The sequence below is a fragment of the Anguilla anguilla genome, chromosome 4 (genome assembly GCF_013347855.1).
Source record: "Anguilla anguilla isolate fAngAng1 chromosome 4, fAngAng1.pri, whole genome shotgun sequence".
In the NCBI taxonomy this organism is placed as follows: Eukaryota; Metazoa; Chordata; class Actinopteri; order Anguilliformes; family Anguillidae; genus Anguilla; species Anguilla anguilla.
Window position 1 is genome coordinate 29,390,491 of NC_049204.1, and position 22,930 is coordinate 29,413,420.

The 22,930-nt window shown below is 43.2% G+C and overlaps 1 protein-coding gene across 2 annotated transcripts; it reads left to right on the forward strand.

Annotated features, from left to right (window-relative positions):
• The first annotated feature begins 778 nt into the window (after nucleotides 1–778).
• LOC118225081 (fibronectin type III domain-containing protein 7-like) lies at nucleotides 779–10,222 on the forward strand. 2 transcript variants are annotated; one of them, XM_035413111.1, is made up of 14 exons: nucleotides 779–1,251; nucleotides 1,933–1,948; nucleotides 2,171–2,428; nucleotides 2,515–2,772; nucleotides 3,638–3,895; nucleotides 4,927–5,178; nucleotides 5,350–5,604; nucleotides 5,861–6,118; nucleotides 6,331–6,585; nucleotides 6,763–7,017; nucleotides 7,121–7,381; nucleotides 8,528–8,557; nucleotides 8,763–8,804; nucleotides 9,624–9,704. In XM_035413111.1, exons 1-13 carry the CDS (start codon nucleotides 1,069–1,071, stop codon nucleotides 8,792–8,794), a joined length of 2,571 nt encoding a protein of 856 aa, XP_035269002.1. In that variant the 5' UTR covers nucleotides 779–1,068; the 3' UTR covers nucleotides 8,795–8,804; nucleotides 9,624–9,704. The 2 variants fall into 2 exon arrangements, with proteins under 2 accessions (XP_035269002.1, XP_035269001.1); XM_035413110.1 differs by lacking the exon at nucleotides 8,763–8,804 and having other exon boundaries at nucleotides 9,624–10,222.
• The last annotated feature ends 12,708 nt before the right edge of the window (nucleotides 10,223–22,930 follow it).

A 22,930-nucleotide genomic window follows, 5' to 3' on the forward strand; every position in this document is an offset into this window, starting at 1 on the left:
CTGACAGTACTAACCCATAAAAATATACTTTGAATGGTACTTGGTCAATCGAACGGTAAATGTGAAAAACATTCGATTATAGTCAGCGGCACCGAAATTTTCTGTCACACCCTCGATAAACAGCAAAAGTCCCAGTAGAAGACTGAATTAAATCTTTAAAAGTTATATATTTTCTGAAAGCTTATCGATTCCGCTTGGCCGTAGTGAGTGAAACTAGGCGATCTGAGCATATAGTCGCTATGTAAATTACGTCAGAAGGATTCAGCCTTGTTGTTTGCTACCTAAACTTCACAGCACACTCAAATCCCTTAGCATGCTTGTAGCATGAAGTGTCTACTTTCAAAATCCATTTAAACCATTCACAAATGACTTGGGACTTTGAAGTTATAAGTCGGGATGTATCAAGTGTCCAGTGAAAATACTGACCTGGCTCTCAGTCAGAATTCTGAGAGAACCAACTGCCATAAATGACCGCGTAAAATCAACCAGTAAGAGTTATTATGATGTCACTCGTTCAGAACCCCATAAATGTAAACAGTCGAATGTTCAGTGAAATCTATCGGTTTTCGGTGCCGTCGGAGTCCCGATCTTATCATTGATGGAATTTTGGGAAAGTGCGAGCTAAAAGGCCACAAAACAGCCAATATATCACATTAATATTCCATATATGTACGATCGCTGTTCACAATACGTTAATTTAAGGCTAAACTGGTATTTTAATCACAATACTTATGCTAATTTCCGGAAATAAATTTTTCGATTGTCCTCCCTACCATAATTAATGTATTTGTGTTTTATGAGTAGCCCATACATTACAATCCTGTTAGAGCTATGGAAGTTAGAATTTAAAAAATACTACGCCATTTGAATGACTTAATGACCTGGATTATATAATTACATCACGAAAATGTCAAATTCAGCATTAAGCCCACCTGCCTGCAGGTATATTTTCCTTTCCGGTAGCTGATAGGTGCTCAGTTTTCAGGAGGAGGGGTCACACACGGGTACTTCAGCTAATCCAAATCAAACAAAAGATTCGTGGTGTAAAAGAAAAGGAAAAGAAAAAAGATGAAGCTCTACTCGACTAGAAAATTCAAAACAGAAAAAGCAGGGCAGGACAGAATTTCCACGGTCAACAGTTTTATGAGACATCTAAGCTTTCAGTGGTCTGGCAAAAAGAGCACTGAAAGAATGCAACCCAGGGATTTCAAGATGGTTATGCTTTTTGTCTTACTTGGCATGTGCTCGCAGGTAAGAGTGAAAGGCAATTAACTGTGCATGAATATGAATATAGTCTGCTATTGGAAAATTTCATACCTATTACTCTGCACAATTGCATTGTATTCTGGACCTCACTGGCCTCTAAAGATATCATTTAAAATGTAATATATTAGAAAAATCTCAATACATGATTTATATAAACAAACTAAATGTATATAGCCAATAAGTACATATTATGTATAGGCTACATGTATGTGACTATTATAAATGCAGTTAAAGCTTCTTTCCCCAAAGGCAATTTTGTCTTCAATGCATTATATAAGTTTAAAAAATATATAATAATATAATATAATATATAAATATAATATTTTTTTGACTAGCTGTACAGCTGTTTATTAGTATGTTATGGATGCTGCATCCTAGTTGAATTGACTGGATTCAGCTTCTTAAAATGACTCTGAGAACAATCTTTCTTTCAGCAAGTGCATGTTGTTGGACTAGTGAACACATTATTTCAGGGAAATGTTATTACTTTTCAAAATATCTGTGAAGGAACCCATATTTCTACTTTTGTGTGTACTATACATTATTGTATAATATAGGCTATACTATTATACTTTCTGCATACGTTACGCAGAACATCACATCACATCACTGTGTTAGCAGTTGCATTCAAGACTGTAAACTCTGCATTCTGTGCTTCATTTACAGAGTGCTGCCCAAGACGGTAAACTTTTTCAAAATTTACAAGTTATATTTTCATGAATGAATGTCACGGTCAATTTATAATTGTCATAAATAAATTATATAACATGCTCATGTAACAATGCGCTGTAACCTTGGTTAGACATTTTCTTCTTGCCTGACCATTTGTGTTAACTATATGATAAAATTATCATTGTAAACTCATATTTTAATGATGTAATTGATTATATTTATTTTCACCTAGGTATTAGTTTAGCCATATACACAGTAACATCAAAAAGCTTGACGGTCCAGTGGAGTAAGTACTCAGGTGCCAGCTCATACAAGATCACGGCAACTCCAAAGAATTCACCTGAGCCACCTGCATTTGCCCAGTTCAGTGAAAATTCAGTAATGGGCTCTGTTAATTCGCTGGCTCCCAACACCATCTACATCGTGGCGGTGGAAGCCATGGATAACGCATTGAATGTCCTGAGTACTGCAGAGGTTGAAGAGGTCACAGGTAAATGATTTAGACCCAACAAAATGTGCTTCGTAACTCGGCATTGTACCAGCATAACTAATTATGTGAGGCGTGCTCGTCTGCAGCCCCTGAGGTGCCGACGATTGAGCAGGCGTACTCGAAACAGAGCGACAGCATCACGGTGGAGTTCAGCGCCACGCCCGGAGCCAGCTCTTACGTTCTGCGAGCGGAGTCTGCGGCGGGGGAGTTCTCTGAAACTCCGGTGTCCGCTTCCCCAGGGACTGTGCTCCACCTCCAACCATACACCGACTACATCCTCAGCGTCATGTCAGTCAACAGTGGAGGAATGAGCCAGCCTTCTCTGCCAGTGCAAGTAAAGACAGGTATTGTTCTCTCCAGCCTGCAGTCCAAATTTAAAACAAAGGAGTAGTTAGAAGATTCCTGGCTATTTTCTTCATCTAAAAAATATCTGTCTAAGCAGGGGCTTTATGAATCTGTGGATTCATCCTGTATGAAACTGAAAATACTGTTTCTTTATGTATTTATTTATGTATTTATATTTGGTTTACTTAATTTTCTTTAGAAAAAGCACTGTACTTTAATCCTAAACTTAACAATGGTGCTGCATAGACAGTTCTATAGTACATCTCCATTGTAATTCTTGTGTCTGGGGAATTATTTTGTACCAGTGGTAACTGTATCCACTATTGCACTTCAACAAAATGAAAAAGAAAAAAAAAACACTGAGAACTAGGCTAAAGACTCTGGTCTGCCTAAAGACATGCAGTCCACCTATGGAGTGGAGAATTACTGGTTTTCTCTCAGGCCACACAAGTAACCAGTATGTCCTTGGTTCCTAAAATGATAATATTCTGTATTTAGTGTCTTTCAATAAAACGTGTTAAACGTATATACCAATGAGCAGTTAACCAAACAATGAAATGAAAACAGAAGATTACTTTTATTTGCAATTTCATTCTCGTTTCTGCAGAAACATTACTCAATTCACAAATGCTGTAACAGTTAATGAAGTGGGGTGCAGTACGTGGGCAGTGCCTGTAGTTGGTGTCACTGTCATTTGTTGTTTAAATAAGCAATAATACAGAACGTATAGCCTTCTAGCTATGATTGGTCAGATGATGGCCTTTGACATGTTGAGATTCCAGACCCACCCGTCTTATGACACTGTGAGATGTGTTTAATGGCTCTGTTAACTGACCGTACCATTTGTGCTCCTGGTGTCTGCAGTGGTGGCTGCCCCAGAGCTCAACTCCACCTCTTCCAGTAACAGCACCATCCTCCTGACTTGGGACCGGGTGGAGCACGCAGTGCTGTATACGCTGTGTATCATCATGGAAGGGTCTGATACTCGGGTCAAGCTCAACACCACCAACACATCTGTGGCTTTCATGGACCTGGAGCCTGGCACAACCTACTGCATTAAGGGAAACGCCTGGGACCCCCACAGTATCCCAGGAGAGGACTTCACTGTCTGTCAGATCACACGTAAGGGTTTAAACCAGGGGTACACAACTCCAGTCCTGAAGGGCCGATCTGTGTGCTGGTTTTTGTTCCAACCGATTACCATAGATATAGTTTTCCGACAGCTCTATAAACTATGCTGCTTCACTCCTGCACTTGAGCTCAGTAAAATCTCTAGGATACACTTGCAGTCTGTGGCTGTAGCTGGTGCTTATACACATGTCAGATCAAGATATGATTGGGCTAATTAAATAAATATTGGCAAATGTTCACACAAAATCCTGAAATGGATAGGCCCTTGTTGTGCACCCCTGGTTTAAACAAACACCTCAAACCAATCATCAGCAGTGCAACTGGTGGGGTTTATTTAATAACCCATCTAGATGATTCCACCTTGTGTACAGTCAAGCCTGTCATTAAATAAACATGCACAACTTCTTTTACCAAAAGTTGGTTGAGCATAGGGACAAAAAACCACGGTTTTTTAAAATAAATATAAATGTGCTCAGATCAGGATTTAAACATTTGCCTCACTTAATATTAAACAAGATTATATGAAGATACATAACTTGAGCCTGCAAATAAACACAGTCGAAAACACTTGAGAGCCAGACCTGGGGGGATAGTGGGTGGATAGCAGTGGCGTTTCATATTCTATCTCATTGTGCTCACTCATGTTTCGCCATACAGGCGCCAGAAACAACTGCTCTGATCCACAGCTCAAGTACCAGTCTTCACTCATGTATTCCCTAGTTAAGCCTAATTTATATCACTAAAGGATCCTCTGAACTGAGATGCACTATAAAGATCCAGATATTGCTAAACATGCCCAATTAAGGTTCACTGCATTCATTCTTTCATTTTGTAACACACACATTCAAATGGAGAACCTCAACACCATTAAAATAGTACTGTTGTGATGTTCTAAATGATCTCTGTACTGTTCAGTAAAAGATTATGTGACATTGGCACATATTCAGAGGATAATATTCCTCCTCGTGTGTTATCTCTGTGATCGTTTGGGTGTTGTCCTCCTCGACACTGCGCTGGAGCAGGTCCCCCCACCCCAGGCTTGGTCCAGGTGATGCTGACTGTTGATGGCTCTCAGCACATGGCCGTGCACTGGGAGACCATGCATGGAGCAGATCGGTACTTTGCCCTCAGTACCACTGGCCAGAACTGCAGCTCCTCTGACAGCTACTGTGTCATCAGCCCCCTCAGCTGTGGTCAGAACCATTCCATCACTGTCACTGCCTTAAATCGGGCGGGACCTAGCGGCCCCTCTGACCCAGAGGACTTCCTCACCTGTAAGTATTCTATATTGACACAGATGGTTTGTCAGGACACACACCTGATTCAGATGGTTTTTTGCTGCCATTTCATGAAAGTCTTATTTGCCCGTGTTAAATTACACATGGAGACCGATGCTCTACAATAAACAGCACAAGGCTGAACCCAAAACGTTTCGTGGTTCCCAGTTCCATGTCCTCCAGAGTCGATCTGGGTGGAGGAGCCGGTGCCAGGCCACTGTACAGTCCTGTGGAGCAAGGTGCCCTGGGTGGAGTACTACAAAGCCTTTGTGAAGAGGGACGACGGAAGCGAGGAGTTGTGCAACACCACCAGCAGCACCTGCAACTACCACTGCCAGTGTGGCTTCACCTACTTCATGAACGTCTTTGCCTACAACAGAGCAGGCTCCAGCCCGCCTGGCCATGTTCTCAACTACACCACCAGTGAGCAAATAAAGCCACAGTCTAAGCCTTAGAAGCAATTAGCAAAGGATAATCAATGAAAAACTTGAAAAAATACAATTCTCATTAATTTCAGCAGTCCACACCAATACTGTACATGTTCAAAGCCACCAATATACACTACGAAACTAAATTTTAAGGAAAAGTAAGTCAGGTACGCATACTGATTTGTGGGGGGTGTTGGGATACTAGTGAAACAATCTCTGAAGAGGTGCTGTCCTTCACCCTCTGTTTGAAGTCCCGTGCTGTCCGGAGGATGTGTCCATATCGCTGGTGTCCACGGAAACCCTGGAGATCACGTGGTCGCCCGTCCGTGGGGCAGAGGTGTACGAGACCAAAGCGGCCGGCGTGTCTGACCTCATCCACTGCAACGACACGGCCCCCGTGTGCGCCCTCTCTGACCTCAGGTGTAACAGCAGGTACAGTGTGGTGGTCCGGCCCTGCAGCGAGCTTAGAGGCTGCAACAACACCTGCAGACCCCACACAGAGGAGACAGGTAACACACTCAAACACCACTGCACTGAGGGGGGGGGGGGGGGGGGGCTGATATGTCGCTGAAATGTACGAGGTTGTTCTGTGACACATTCACTACTTCGCCATATTGTTTTTTATTGAGGTTTGAAAAAAATAGCACCTAATATTGTATGACTCTGGAGCCATGACTCTCACTATGACTGACCTGGTGACATAATTTCCTGCCCCTCCCAGCTCCCTGCACACCTGAGATCCTCAGCATCACGCAGACCAATGTGTCCTGTGTCAACATCTCCTGGAGCGCCAGCAACAAGGAAGCAAACTACACTGTGAAAGTGGTGGGCGAGATGGACTCTCATACCTGCCACTCCACTGGCACTTCCTGCGAGGTCGCCCACCTAGCGTGTGGCTCAACCTATGAGGTCAGCGCCATTGCCTGCACATCAGTAGGGCAGAGTCTAGCCAGCTACACCATCCCCCTGGAAACAGGTACGGTAACCAGGGCAATTCAGGAGGACTGGCCAATCGTGTTGTCTTACAATAAACTGAAACACATTCGTCTGGTACAGTGATCTATGTTTTGCGCCATTGCTGCAACAACAAAAGCATGCACATGATAATGTGTAATGTGTTACTGAAGGCACAGAAAAATATTTGTGTTTCCAGGACCCTGTTGCCCTCAGGTCCTGAAGGTGACACAAGTGACTCAGGCTATGACTAACGTTACCTGGTCGGAGGCCACAGGAGCACAGTCATATGTCACCTCCCTAACATCAATGAGGGGTGATGCCAAATGCCACACGCTAGAGACGCACTGCCTGATGGGATGCATTACCTGTGGCATTAATTATACCACGTCTCTGGAAGCCATCAGCAGCACAGGTCACAAATCTGAGTGCATCTACCACGGCTTCTCCTCCAGTGAGTACAGTCACTAGTCACAGACTCCCACAATATACAACTACCATGCAGTGACTTGCAGAAAGGTCTAAAAGCTTGAGCGTTCCCCTTCTCCCTCTGTAAGGTGCCTGCTGCCCCTCCAGTGTGAAGCTGTACAGGATGACCAACAACACCATCCAGGTGTACTGGCACTCCTCGGGAAACCTCAACAACTACACCGCTGACCTGTACGGAGCGAACTCCAACTACACCTGCACCCCCCCGCCGGGCGGTAACTCCTGCCGTGTTTCTGAGATCATGTGCGGGGACGTCTACACCGTTGTGGTTGCCCCCTTGTCACAGGATGGCACAAAAATCAAGTTCTGTCCCAAAAGAATGTATTCAGGTAAAGGCTTCTTTTATATTAATTAGTCCCTCCAGGAAATCGCGATCGCAATAATTAATGCAAATTCAATCAAACTCCGCAATATTTGCGGGGGCTTGCAATTTTGCAAAATTCCCGCGATTTCTCTGCATTAAATGTCCAAATCCAGAGCCGTATAAAGAGCCGTATATATGCGTTAACGCATATAAAAAAATACGTAGCAAAATGCGTAGGGGCTGCGGTCATAAAGAAATGCATGACAAAATGGTTAGGGAACGTAATCATAAGTACTTATGTCACGAGTCTTCAATAATGTTGAATGGTGTTCCATTTTGTGAATAAATTTGTTCTCTGATGAAACAATATCTTTGTTGGCAGACGGCTCCTTCGGACAATCTCTGTTATCAGCACTGCTATCTAGCATAATTAGCAAGCGTAGCGTAGCTCGACCTGTGTAACGTTACTTGTTGCCCCGCTGGGAAAGACCGTTCATCACTGCATACAACTTGGTTTACTCCAAAAGTCCGTTCGGAAACTTTGTATTAAAATAACTCCTCATTTACAGTTAGCAAGGCTCTTCAACCTCTCCTCTCATCATCAAAACAAACGACAAAACAGTTGTAAGAGATTGCACTTCGTTTCTGTGCATACAGTATGTGTTGAATTAATATTATTTAAAAATCATTTAGAGCACTTATTTTTACAGATGTAGCCTATACATTCTATATTGCAGTCACAGACGGTCTGTTTTGTAAAGCTACGTCACTTTTATGACTGAGGAATTTTTTTGTAACTTTGAGCCTATGGTTCTTTATGTTCAGAAAATTTAAAAAAGATGAGAACTAAAATATATTCCAGCTATTTCTGTGTGCAATATGCTTATTATCATAGGAAGTGAGTATATGACTCTTCCTAAAAAAATCACAATTTTTCCTCGACTTGCAATTTTTGCCAGTTCCCGCAGTTCGAGAAAAGCCGCTGCAAAAGCAAGCATTTTTGATCTCAGCAATCACAAAAAAAACTCCGCGAAATCCTGGAGAGACTAACAACACAGCAATTAGAAGAATAAGTAGAATAGCTGCTTTAAAAGCAATCATCCATTTGAAAAGACTTCCTTCAGTGTGTGCTAGGACATGAATGCATCTAATAAGTCCTCTCCTATTTCAGTTTCTTGTTCTGGAAGCAATGTTGGAATGGGTAAGCTCATATGTTAATATGCTAACATGATGACATGCACATGTGCAGCCTATCATCTCAATATACGTAGAAGAATATTATCTTCCACCTGGCAATAAAGATGATTAAAATACTCAATGGAAGACATTTATCTGTTTTTCGTTCAGTGCAATACATTAGACAATGTTAACCCTTCATTCTGGAATTTTGAATATTCTTTTTTCAGTTATCTATCGAGGAAAGAGAAGCGCCGATTAGCGGATGAGATGTAAGTTATTTTTGCGATGGGATACAAAATGATTGCAGGGTATTAATAAACAGTTAAATGTAAAATGCACTTCTTTACACTTATCAAACACTGCTCATTTTTTCTATTTGAAAAAAAAATCTTTGAAATGTAATCCCAACATCATGCATAGTAAGCACTTTCAAAATAAACTTCTGAATGTACATCTGTACTTTGTGTAACACTATAGCATCACATAACATCACTGCCATGCACTCATGAATCTTAAGCTCTTTTTCCTTTGTGGAAAATATTACAGACTATGGCCCACAGGCAGTCGTTTAATCTAACAATAGCCTCGTGTCAAAAGGTATACATGTTTCCTGACGGTAATACGTTTCAACTGGATATTTTGCACCAAACGAGGGAACAATAGAGAAAAGGCTAAACAAATTTGGAGCTATGACACACTATCCAAAATTCTCTAATGTCATGTTCACATTACTAAATTAATTTTCAAGCCATCCAAAATATCAGCACGGTCCTCTGAACTGCTGGTTACTGATACATGACCAAGAGAGGGAACAACACAATCTCCCGGATTCTAGATTCATGTAAATGAATAGGCATTTGAAATTAGTCATTTGTTAGAAATTTGGAGGTCTGCTTTCCGAGCTATGTACACCTGGGTCATTCAAAAGTGTGTGACAGTGAACATCAAAGCTGTGACTGGACATTCATATCGGAGCATCTAAGTCTCCCGAAAAATGTTAGCTCTTTGGTCTGACAGCAAAAATACAGCACAAGGAATGATTGTTGTCCTTGCATTGAATTTGCTCTTTTTCGTTTTTCATCACGCAGCTTCAAGACGCATCTGCCAACTGACATTTCACCTCACCCTCATCTACCATACCTGTCTTTATCTTGGGCAAACTAACCTTCTGAATGTCAGAAATCTGCTACTCGCAAGGAAAAATGTGATTGTTTTTATTTGTTTTTACCATGTTCTTATATATTGTGTTCACAAAGTATCTGCAACGAAGCTGAATAGTGAAATAAATATGACCTTAAACAGTGCTTTAATTTAAGCAATGTATTATTATTATTTTGGATATGGGTGATAATGCAGCACGTACATAGACTGATCATAAAGGTGCTAATGTTTTTGAATTTGAAGATGTTTAATATTATACAACAAATAATTCTGCCCATTGTGAACTGAATGTTAATAATGCTTTGAATTTTACTTGTATAAATTGTCTGTCCCCATGCTATAAGCTTCCAAAGGAGATGTGATCAATTATGAAATATCTTGAACAGGTATTATTCATCTCAGGATATTCAAAACTTTTCCTGTTTATTTTGAATGATGTTAACAAATTTCTTGTGAACTTTGTTATAATGTTGAATGGTATCTACAAACATATTCCTTTGAATAAAATGCCCTCTTTGCATCATAATATATACTGGTGTCATTATTATGATTATTATGATTATTATTATTATTATTATTATTGTTACTGTTGTTGCGAAGAATGTAACATGCAAATATGTGATTATTTCCACATTATATCACACAGCAGCAGTTATCAACAGATATCCACAAACCTAGCCAGGGCTTTAAGATAGAAGTTATAGGTATTATATAGTTGTTATTGTGATAACTATATAAAATATTCAGAACATTGAGAGCATAGGTTGAATAGTAGAAGTTTTTGGGTGAAAAGCTTTTCAAATTAATTTTTCACTTGGGCTTCCAAAATGGCTGCCCACGAAAAAGTAGCCTCACGCACATGCTTGTTTTTCACTCACTACATCACTGGCTTGAGGCTCCCACAAACTAACTGTAATACTTTTGTTTTATCACTAGGTGGCAAGTTGATAATGAAAGCTGCTTAAGTAGTGACAAACCCTGTGAACAGTTCATGTTCTTGTTATATTATTCCATAATTATACTATATTCAGATGATATAACATAAATAATTTAAGTACGATCTAAATAAAAGGGACAGAATTCAATTCAGTCTTTTACATTCACATTTTACATTCCATCCAGCTTTTTACATTCATATGTACTTCTCTACTGGCATTGACCATTTTAACCCACTGATGCCAATGTAGAAGCTGGTATGTCCACGCGGAAAAGTTATAATGGTCCACTGTCATTGGAACCTTTCATCACAAACTAATTAAAACTATTACTGGAAAAGCCACACAACCTCACCAGTGCCTCAGACGGGAAAAACGTGCCTAACAATCACTTGACAGGAAACGCTGAGGTGGGGTCTGAAAGAGACCATTTAAAACCAAAACTGCTTTGTGATATCCTTTTCATTCTTCTCACGAAAAATTACCCCTCCCAAGTGGGCATCAGTTGCAATGTACACAATGCAAAATCTGAAATTGAGCCATTCTAATTCTTTGGCCAGTTATATAACAGCATGCTGAGAAATTCTAAGCATGCAAGGGCAAACTCCTAACTGTAGCATTTCCCTTCTCATACTTTAATACATGGTTGACTATGCAAGGTACACATGCAAGGTAGTGTGATATGGCCCAGTGCCACAGGCACATGGCATAGACTTGTGTTTCATATGTTGCATTTTAAAAATGCAAAGACAGAAAATAAGAGAAGTGAAACATGAAAATATTTTTAACTGGACTGCAAAAAACAGAACAGGTCCTTATTAGAGATATTTTAAATAAGCATTTTTTTAGATTCTAGAATTCAAATAGACTCAGAATGACATAAAATGGAATTAAATAAAGTGAACATGCACAATGATGCTTAAGGGTGGCACAGTGGCAGTGGGTAGCACGGCAAAAGGTTGTGGGTTCAAATCTCCCTGTGTTCACGTTGGTTCCCTCTGAGTACTCCAGTTTCCTCCCACAGTCCAAAGACATGCAGGTAGGCCAATTGGAAACTATAAATTTTTTATAAGTATGAGTGTGTGAGTGAAGGGTGAGTGAATGGTGTGTGTGCCCTGCAATAGATTTCCGACCTGTCCAGGGTGTATTCCTGCCGCTCACCCAATGCATGCTGGGACAGGCTCCAGCACCCCGATCAGGAATAAGCGGGTATAGATAATGGATGGATGTATGGACAATGATGCTTAAAATAAATGTGTCAGAGATGCAGAGCATGCCAAAGACCACAGAGGTGTTCAGCTATGTCACCTGTTCACAGTCACCCATTCTGTCAACAGTGAAAGTTGAACAGGTCAAATGAACATTCAATTCGCTGGATGCATTTGCAAATAGTGTGATATCTCATCAGTAACTAACAACAAATGATGTTTGTTCGGAAATCAGTGTCTGGTTTAACCCAATTGTACGTACACGCAAAACTTTCTAGTTATGGCGCATTACGGGAGTTATGCACCTTTTTGTGATAGGCCACGCCCATCGCCACGTCCCCTCTTGGTCAATCGGCCTTAAAAGTTACTCAGCTCTGCCTTCGGTCATGACCAACGCCTCCTGGAGCGGAAACTGTGGCCGCTACGGGGTGGAACACTTTTTGTGGACCACCCGACCAACCAACCGACCGACAGACAGCGCTATAGAGCTGCGGTCGCAGCTAATAAAGTGTGTATAACCAACACATTCATCCATTGCTATCATCTGCTTCTACACATCCATTTTCATTCACAACTCTATGAGCTGTATAGCGAAACACTTTCAATATCATACAAATGGGTAAGAAGGACAATTAGAATAAAAACAAAGTGTAGAAATGTACCTGGATGAAATAGTGAGGAGGATTCATGAATATATTCACCATATCACAAGAAATTCATCATCTGGTTTGGTTTCAAATCGATACATTTACATACGGTGAGGAGGATTCATGAATATATTCATCATATCACAAGAAATTCATCAGCTGGTTTGGTTTCAAATCAATACATTTATATAAAGTAAATGGGATTTGTGTGAAGAAAAAGTAAGTAATTTTTTTATCATGGCTGAAAACTACATACTCAATCATAAAACAAATATTGTAACATCCAAATAACAACTAAAATAATTAATAGACGTATAATCCAGCATTGTAGTAGAAACTAAATGTATTCTTACACATGACCAGTGTGAATAATGTTTTGTAAATTGATACATTAATTGCATTGTAAATCATTTCATCACATTTCTTGATCATAAAATATGCTGAGAGGTTGCAATGACAACTTGGGATGGGAAGGCTACACTGCACCCTGTTTTAAAAAAAGCAAGGCGTTCACAGCATGTCCTTATTCAAGAAGCTTCAAAATTTCTGCTTATTGTTCAAGAGACAGCTTGAATTTCCTGACTGGGTTAGAGAGTGTGGCTATTCATTTTCGCATTGGCTCCCTTCTTTCTTGTGCACTGTCAGGAACTAGGAGGTGATATTCCTTTATTGTCATTTGATAAAAGCTCCCATTCAATGCGTAGCCCACATATAATACACAAGGGTATTGTATTTAGAAATGAAATGAAATTCCCATGATTCATACTACTTGCAAGGAGAGTAAAATTGAAGAATTTTCAATGAGATGATTAGCACTAAATAGTATTATAAATTCAGCTTCCAAAATGCTGAAGACATACGGTACTTCCTCGTGCACTGCACCTGGGTACATGCACTCTCCTTCAGTTTCTCTGGCATTGGCCTCTTTTTGAAGTGGCCCCAGCCAAAATCCGTATCTCTGTAGAACAGGTCATCTCAACAGTACTTCTGTTCTCAGTCATATGAAAACATATGGCCAGGTTGTGTACTTTGAATTTAGTCATCTAATATATGTTTTGAATTGAATTTGTTTCTGGGTTGGGCAAGCACTAGTTCTGGATGACAAAGCAGATTTAGCGTTTGCGTTGCCATTTTCTTCACAATTATGACCAAATAAAACATGTGATATCTATTATTTATTTACATCATACGGGGAGCTATTGCGTGGATTTTCTTACTCAGTACAGTGAGAATTTCCAAAATCTGAAAGGACATGACAGGGATTCAAATAATAAAAACAAACTCATGACATTACTAAAAATGAAAACACTGCCTATGTAAAACTGTCCATTCCCATTACATTTAAATATACCTCAAAATAGTGGAAATGATACCAAAATGCACTCAAAATCAATTTGCTCCAAATTAGACATTTACTACTTCCTGCCACAGAAGGAAGTTTGAAATAAGATTTTTCATCGGTCATGATAAATTAGTCATTACCTCAAAACCCAGGGTCAGAATTTCTCATAGGGGTAAGAAGTCAATATACAGCACATGAGCACAGAATTATATGTACAACACAGTGGATTGTGCAACCGGACACAGATGCAGACAGGACAAGCTAAGGTAGAAGTAACACCTGCACCTTCCCACTCCCCCTTCCAATGATACCTTTGAGCCTTGGGGCATTAGGAGGCAACCTGTCCCCATTTAAGCAGTACTGATTGGTTCCCACACAACAGGAATACCTGTGTTATAGCTCAAAAGAATCCAGAGCACCTTTTGTATTTGGCTCTCTTGTATAGAACTAATTGAAATCCTGCTGTCATTGTCAAAGATGGAAATGTTGGGAGCATTATGTTTTTCTTTAATATTGGTTTCTCTGGCTCAGGTAAATAATTCCAAAACAGTGGAAAAAATATTATCATTTATATTTATATTATATCTCAGGTGATACTTATATTTGACTTGTTAATTCTTATTTAAACTTTGTTCTATTTCAGATTCCACCCACACAGGCACAAGGTGATTTTACAGTTGACTCTTTCGTGATTTTCACGTTTTCTTTCTTTCTTTCTTTTTTTTTTTTTGGCGGTTATTGACTCAAACTTAACGTTATCTTGCTTATAATTTAGGAAAACATAACTTCGGCATATGGCATATACTATTAAATGGAAAGTTTAACGTATTAATTAAGTTATATTAATTACATTTTGTGCTAAACATCAGGTTATATTTGCAAGGACGATAAGACTGTAAAGAGCGTAAGACATGCAAACCATGACTATTATTAACCGAGCACGTTATCTTGTTTTAAAAAAAATAATAATTCTATTTATTTTATGTCAGTTTAATCATAAATTGTTCCATTATTGGAATATGTGGTAAGGCATGGGGTTAAAATACGAATTATTCAGATTTCAATTTTAAAGATTTTAAAGTTATCTTGTTTTATATTTTACATTTAGCATTTGTGTTTTGGACTGAAGTGAGCATCTCACTCTATAGGCTACTCTGCATGTAGACATTCCTCATAAGGAAGAGGTGATCAGTCGCGGGATACCACGTCGATATAGGAATCGATAGAAACAATACTTTCTTAGTATTTTACTATGTTCTTAAAATGCCATTAACTGCAGAGTATAGCGCTTATCATGAGACATAATTGTGTAATCTTTATTTGAAATGACTCTAACCCATTAAAATGTTTATCGGTTAGACCAATCAATTTTTGTTTGCTTGAATTGAATTCAATAATACTGTTTTTCTTTTTCTTTCAGTTTGTACAATCAAATCAATAACGTCACCATCAGCATCCTCACTATTTGTAAAATGGAGCGAATATATTACCGCAACGAATTTTTTCCTGGACATTCGGGTTAAAAACAAGACAGATATTGCGCCGGTTGTGGTGACAATACCTTCACCCAATACACAGAGATTAATAAACGGTCTCAGACCGGCAACTACATACAATGTAACACTGAAAGTCTTCGAGTTCTACTATGTCAGGTGCATCGACACACAAGAAGCCACAACAGGTAATGTATGGTTAACAAAACGTTGGAGACATGTATGTTATTATATTTCCTACCGACATATGCTAACAAATATATGACCTTGAAGTATGGGCAGTGTGTTCAGAAATGTTACCAGGGAATTCTTTAAGTAGCTGGACACTGCGGTTTTTAAGGCTATCTGTCCGTGTAGCCAACGTATGTTGTCCATAGTAACGGCAACCACGTTACACTTGAAAAATACTAAAATTGGCATATGGTGCTTTGGTGATCTTGTTAAATGATCTTATTTTGTATTCCAATTCTAGTACCTGACACGTCGCAAATAACCAATTGGGAAGCAATATCGAGCACTGCAATTCGATTAGAGTGGTCACCGGTCCGAGGTGCAGCTGGCTACTTCGTTGTGACTGAATCTAAGGCAACCGGAGAAAGACACAATATGAGTCTCACCACTCTGAGCGTCGAGATCCACAACCTGCGCCCATCAACCGCATACGACTGCACCGTTTATTCTTCCAACGTGGCCGGCCTGGGCGCCAGCAGCAAAGTCATAACAGTTATAACACGTGAGTGAACTCTCGTCGTTGCTAGGCCTAGTCTATATAAATCGTGGATGGAAACAATATATGGCCACAATAATTAATTGCTTCCAATTTAGACTTAATGGTAGGCTGCTCAAAGCTACAAGCCACGGGGTGTAGAGAAAAAAACAACGTGAAATATTATGACAAACAAACAACCATCACATAAACAGTATTCTTTTTCCTTCTCATACGCAGTGGTGCAGCCGCCCGAAGGAATCACCGTAACGCAAACTGGGAAGAACACAGCACGCGTAAACTGGGCACCAGTGAATAAAGTGATTATGTATCAAGTGACAATCACTCAGATCAGTAAACCTGGCAGCATACCCTTCGTTACAAATTCCACAACCACCTTTCTGGATATATTTAATATCCAGCCATGCTCAACGTATAACATAACAGTGGCATCTGTGAACGCATTTCTACAGCCGGGAGACAAAAAATACGTAATCTACACTACAAACAGTAAGTAAAGTGAATTAAGAACAATTTTTCATATATGAACAAAGGAGACAACGTATTGATGTGTTTATTGGCCATAATTAAGGTGGATTAGACTAAAATTCTGATATCTCCGACATGATAGCATTAGCCTATTTTTCTTTTGTAGCCTACGAAATATTAAGTATTGCTTACTAATAACCCGTGGGGAAACAAACGAAAAGCACCTTGAAACAAGTACGTTGACATTGTTTTTGACTGCAGTAATGTGCAAATTATAGAAGGCGACAAGTTAAAATATTTCATTTTCCCCTCCTGTTTTACAGCCTTAAGCCCAGTGACATCCCTTTCAGTGGACTACAGTTGTTCTAGCGGCTCGGTGAGAGTGATGTGGGGCGCAGTTTTCGGAGCGGACTTGTACAGGGCCACCGCCGTTGACAGCAACGGGGCAGTCCTATTTTGCACCTCTGCGTCAACGGACTGCCAAATAACTGCGGTGAGGTGTGGGGAGCGCTACACGGTACATGTTATCTCCATCTCCAACAGCTGCGAGAGCACCGCCAACGCCACTACCTACTTCGAGACAGGTGGGTGCATCAGAACAGAGGCTCAAATAGCGCTTAGAGCCAGCCGCTCCAACATCATCATTTAAAGACTCCCGCTCACCTTAGTAATACAGTATGATCCGGGAAGTGTGCTCAACTTTTTCATTAGACCTAACCATGAGCTGGTCATCATAACTTTGTTAAGTTGCTTTTGCCTTATTTTATCTTCAATACCAAGACAGTGGTCGTGTGAGGAATTGCTGTCCTCGTCCACCGCTCACCCCCGTGTAATTTTATACTCAGACATTCACAACTTTTGTGTGTCCCGTGATCATAGTCTCTGAACAGAGGCGTGAGTACAGCGCTGATGCCATCTGAGCTATATCGAACAGGTGGTTTAGATCTCCACTATTATAAAAAACACTTTACGGCTTAGGTTTTATCTGGAAGGATAACACTAATATGATGAGTCTGGCACAAGACTATATAAGTTTATTCAACTGCTTCTTTGTTCCTGTCCCCTTGCAGTACCCTGTGCCCCAAGGGACCTGGCCCTCTATCGCGAGTGCTCCAGCAACGTGATCATCTTTTCCTGGGAGCCCAAAAATCACACCTCCTACTATGTGGCCACAGCTGTGGACTCCGCTGGAGAGCGCATGAATTGCTTAACCACTGACACAGCGTGCTTCTTTGACCAGACGTTCTGTGGGCGCGAGTACGAGTTCACCGTGTACGCCGTGAGTGGAACATGTAAAAGTAACACCAGCGCCCCAGCCAGTATCCGAACAGGTAAGAACATTGTCAAGAAACTGGATGGTGCTCAGCGTATCTTTTCAATATTGGAAAAACCAGTGGATAACCTTCAATTAAGTTTTATCCATTGAGCACATGGCACCATCTACTGGCAGGTTTGAGTAATGCAAGAAACGCAAACAGTGCTGTCGTGTGGCTTAATCCTCTGACGGTACTGAATTTCCCTCAGCACCCTGCGCCGCAGCGAATTTGAAGACGACTGCAGAATGCTACTCGGACGTGCTCATCAGCACCTGGGACATGGCGCCTGGGGCTCTCTCGTACACGGTGGAGGCACTGGGCAATGCGATGAACCACAGCCGCTACAACTGCAGCTCTTTCACCAACAGCTGCGCCATGCCGGGGGTGCACTGCGGCGAGAGTCTGACCGTTCGGATCATTTCATTCGACAACGAGTGCTCCAGTGAAACTGCCCTTGGGGAGGTGGCGGAGACAGGTAAACAGACTCTCTTCCGTGTGTCGGACACCCGCTTGGCCTGTCGACAGAGCAGAGGGGGTGCACTAGCTGAGCCGCCGCGTCGCCACTGTGATTGTGAACCTGAGAGAGCAGGACAGGAGGTGACCAAGGCCGGTTGACGTTCGTTCTGTGTAGGAACGCGATTGCTTGTGTCTCCCCAGTGCCCTGCGTCCCGCAGAACGTGACGGCCGTCATGGACTGCAGCCCCGACTCCATCACCGTCGACTGGGAGTACAGCCACGGCGCGGTCTTCTACCTGGCCTCGGCGGTGCACCCCGACGGCACCGTGCACACCTGCACCGCCGTGGCCACGCAGTGCCACATCCAAGGCCTGCGCTGCGGCCAGACCTACACCGCCTTCGTCAAAGCCACCAACCTGAAGTGCAACAGCTCAGAGAGCGAGCACATCTCTGTGGAAACAGGTACCGGCCCTTCGCAGTGGGTTTTTAAACATGAATTTTACTTCATACTCCCTTATTTCATTTCGGGCCTCCGAGCGAGCGAGCGTGACGCTAAACGGTGTGTGAATCCTCTAGCGCCGTGCCCGCCCGACCGCATCGAGGCCTCGCTGGACTGCGCGGCCAACCGCGCCCTGGTCTCGTGGCGGAGCAACCTGACCGGGGCCTCGTACACGGCCACCATCGAGGACAGGGCGGGAGGCCTCCTCAGCTGCATGACCACCGGCAGCAACTGCACCATCCCGGGCCTCAAGTGCGGGAAGCAGTATGACGTCAGCGTCACACACCACAACAGCATATGTCCCAGCATGCCGTCTGACACCATCCGCATGGACTCTGGTAGATTGTGTTTTTGTTTAAATTTGACTTCTTTTCTTTCACCTGTTCAAGACTGCTGGTTAGCTATTCTCAACCTTTTCATTTGATTCATGTTGGCCATTTTTGAGCCTGAGATGAAAGCTGAGTGTTGAATCCTCTCCCTCCCATTCTCTGCAGTTCCCTGCGGGCCTCTGAACATGCGGACTGTGGTGGATTGTGGGACGGGGGTGCTGAACGTGAGCTGGGACGCTTCCGTTCAGGCTGGGGGCTACACCACCTTGGTGACCTCGGAAAGCGGGAATATACGGGTGTACTACAACTCCACAGCCCCACGCTGCACTTTCCGCACGCTCGAGTGCGGCCGATCCTACACGGTGATGGTGAAGTCGGTCTACGGGACCTGCTTGAGCATGCCCAGCAGGGAGTTCATCAGGGAAGGTAGAGTACGGGCTTCGAAGTCCCTCGTCTTTGTACGTTTTTGTTTGCCGTGTGGCGTTGCCCCGGTCCGTGTGCTAACCGCCGGTGTCTTTGCGGGGTGCCCCAGCGCCGTGTGTCCCCACTAATGTGATGGTGGAGCGCAGCTGCAACAGCAGTTCCGTCGGAGTGACGTGGGAACCCAGCCGGGGGGCCAGGTACTACGACGCCGTCGCTGTGGGCAACAGCGGACACACTGCCCGTTGCTTGTCCAATGGCACGGCCTGCAGCCTCGCTGACCTGCGCTGTGGTCAGGTCTACACCGTGGGAGTGAGAGCGATGGACGACAACTGCACCAGCCTGCAGAGCCAGACCGTTACACTGCGCACAGGTACAGACACCAGGCCGTTACACTGCGCACAGGTACAGACACCAGACCGTTACACTGCGCACAGGTACAGACACCAGACCATTACACTGCGCACAGGTACAGACACCAGCCTGCAGAGCCGGACCGTTACACTGCACACAGGTATGACAAGAGACCGTTACACTGCGCATGAACCTCAGTTGAGGGAAAACGCTGATCCACATTATCATCTGGTTCGACTCATAGAGGACGCAGATGGTTAATAGAAGACCTGACATACATTTTTTGACAGCAGAAGTAGCCAAAAGTGGCCTGAAACAGTCCAAGCAGGTAACATTTGACCCATATAATTAGTACAGTTGCTCTGCACAGGTGTGTTCCTGTCGGCTAGGGGCTGGTATAGAGGCTTTAAAAGGCTGCAGGACAGTCTGTTCACCCTCTCCTCTCTCTGCAGTCCCGTGTCCTCCCTCTAACCTGAGCGGCGGGATCGACTGCACCACCAACGCGGCCTCCCTCTCCTGGGACGCCAGCCCGAACGCGGTTTCGTACCTGGGGAGGGCGGTGGGGACGGACGGACACACGGTGTCCTGCGACAGCCGGTCCCCGGGCTGCCAGATGACCGGGCTTCGCTGCGGCCAGAAGTACGCCTTCACCGTCTCTGCCGCCGACGGCAGCTGCCGGAGCCCCGAGAGCACGGAGTTCTCACGGGTCACAGGTAACGGCCCGATCGCCCCACAGTGAGAGAAAACCACAGAAAAAGAGTTCCACACAATCTGCTTTACTGATCTCGTTAGTTTTTCTTGTCTTGCAATAGACATAAAATCATGCTATTAATCAGACCTGGGTTAAATACGTATTTGTTTTGGATTCAAATACTTTTCTGTGCTCTGTTGATCTTGCCTGGTGTAACTGAACCTGCCAATACGACCAGAAGGTGGGGTTTGCACATTCTGAGAGTATTTAATTGGTTCCAATACACCAGACAAGATCAGTAAAGCGTAGAAAAGTATTTGAATCCAAAACAAATACGTATTTGACCCAGGTTTGCAATTAATATAGGTATAAAAACAAAAATGCATTCATAGACTACTGTAGGTAATAACAACATTGTATTTTATTCATTTATCAGCTCATTCTTCACTATTTTGATTTTGTGATGCTTATGGACTGAGACGTACTGCATAAGTATCCGCAGGTTAAGGCTGTGTGGATAGTAGCTTTGTCTTAGTGCCTGTTCTCTGATTCTTGTGTCAGCCCCCTGCGCCTTGCAGAACGTGGGAACTTACCTGTACTGCAACAGCAACGTCCTCACGGTCAGCTGGAACGCCAGCGCCGCAGCCCTCAACTACAGCGCCACCGTGAGGATGAGCAACGGAACTGCGTACTCCTGCGGGTCCGCGGGCTCCAGCTGTGACATCAGCAGCCTGGGCTGTGGTCAGCAGTACAGCGTGACTGTGACTGCCTCCAACAAATACTGCAGTGGACCGGCCAGCACTGCACAGACCATACAGACAGGTGGGGGTCACAAACTGAGCCAATGGAAGACTTAAAATGTAATAAGAACAGCAACAGTATCATCTTTGGTTTGCCCTGCAATTATCACTCAATATGTACAGAATCTTAATTGGAACTTGAAATTACAGCTTTTGTGGGAGTCAATAAGTGACTCCCCAGGTACAGTTTTGATGGTGGACACTGTGAAACTAGCTTTTTAAAGCAGATGTATAATTTATATGTCCAAAAAACACATTAACTTGGGTCATAAACTGGCCATGTCTTTTTGGGTACTGTGTTGTGGCTTAGGATGTAGCCAGCTGATAAACCCGTCTTTGTTCTGGCAGTTCCCTGTGTCCCGCAGGGCTTGATGGGACGGGTGGACTGCGGCAACAACAGCCTGACCGCGTCCTGGCGCGCCTCCCCGGGGGCCTCCTCCTACACCGCCACACTGAGAGGCCCAGGGGGCTACTCCGAGTCCTGCTCCACCCCTAACCTCACCTGCTCCTTCGGCAGCCTGCTGTGTGCCCGGCAGTACGCCGTCAGCGTGGTGGCCCACGGCCACCACTGCAACAGCACCGCCAGCCCCGCCGTCTCCACGGCGACAGGTGCGTGGCGCTCGCCGTCTCGCCGCAGGCCGAACCCCGGCTCGGGTGACCTCGAAGCCCCCCCCCTCCCCGCCTGACCGCTCGCGTCTCTCTCCGCAGCGCCCTGTGACCCGGAGAACGTGGCCACCTCCCTGCACTGCCACAGCAACACGCTGATGGTGTCCTGGGACGCCAGCGCCGGGGCCAGCCTGTACACGGTGCTGGCGCAGCACGAGGACGAGCACCTGTCCACCTGCCGCACCGCCGACACCTCCTGCCAGGTCGGCCCGCTGGACTGCGGCGACGAGTACAACGTCACCGTGCTGGCTGGAGATGGGACCTGCAACAGCTCCTCAGAGCCACAGGCTGTCATAGAGACAGGTAGAGCGACACCGTTCACCATCACACTGAGAAGCAGACAGAGATACTATTCCAGTGGTCGCGTTATCACAGGATTCTGCATTTTCTACGCAGAAAAAAGAGCCAAAACACAGGAAAGAAATACACTGTGTTCTATAAACATTCTATAAATTCTGAGGTCTTTTTTTTTTTAAAGATTACAACGGCCAATGACCCAGACTTGAACCACAACAAAATAATTGTGCCCGTTTCTTTGAGCCAATTGTCTTTCGGTGTCTGACATTTGTTTTGTTTATTGATCATGACATTTACACTGTCATTGGTATCCTTACGAGATTCAAAGAGAAAGCAGTTCATTTGAATGAAAAACTGAAAACGAGATGTCATGCTCTAGCTAGCTTGCTCAACGTAAATTAAAACAGAAATTGATCCTCTGGTTTTTTGATATCATTAACCTGTGTGACAAAAAACTGTTTTGATCAGAATGCCAAAACATTATTTGTAGCTTATTTAATCCCTCTAATTGTACTTTCTCAACTCACTTCTGTTACAGGTATCATGACAAGTTTATGAACGACATACATTTATTGTATTTTTATTG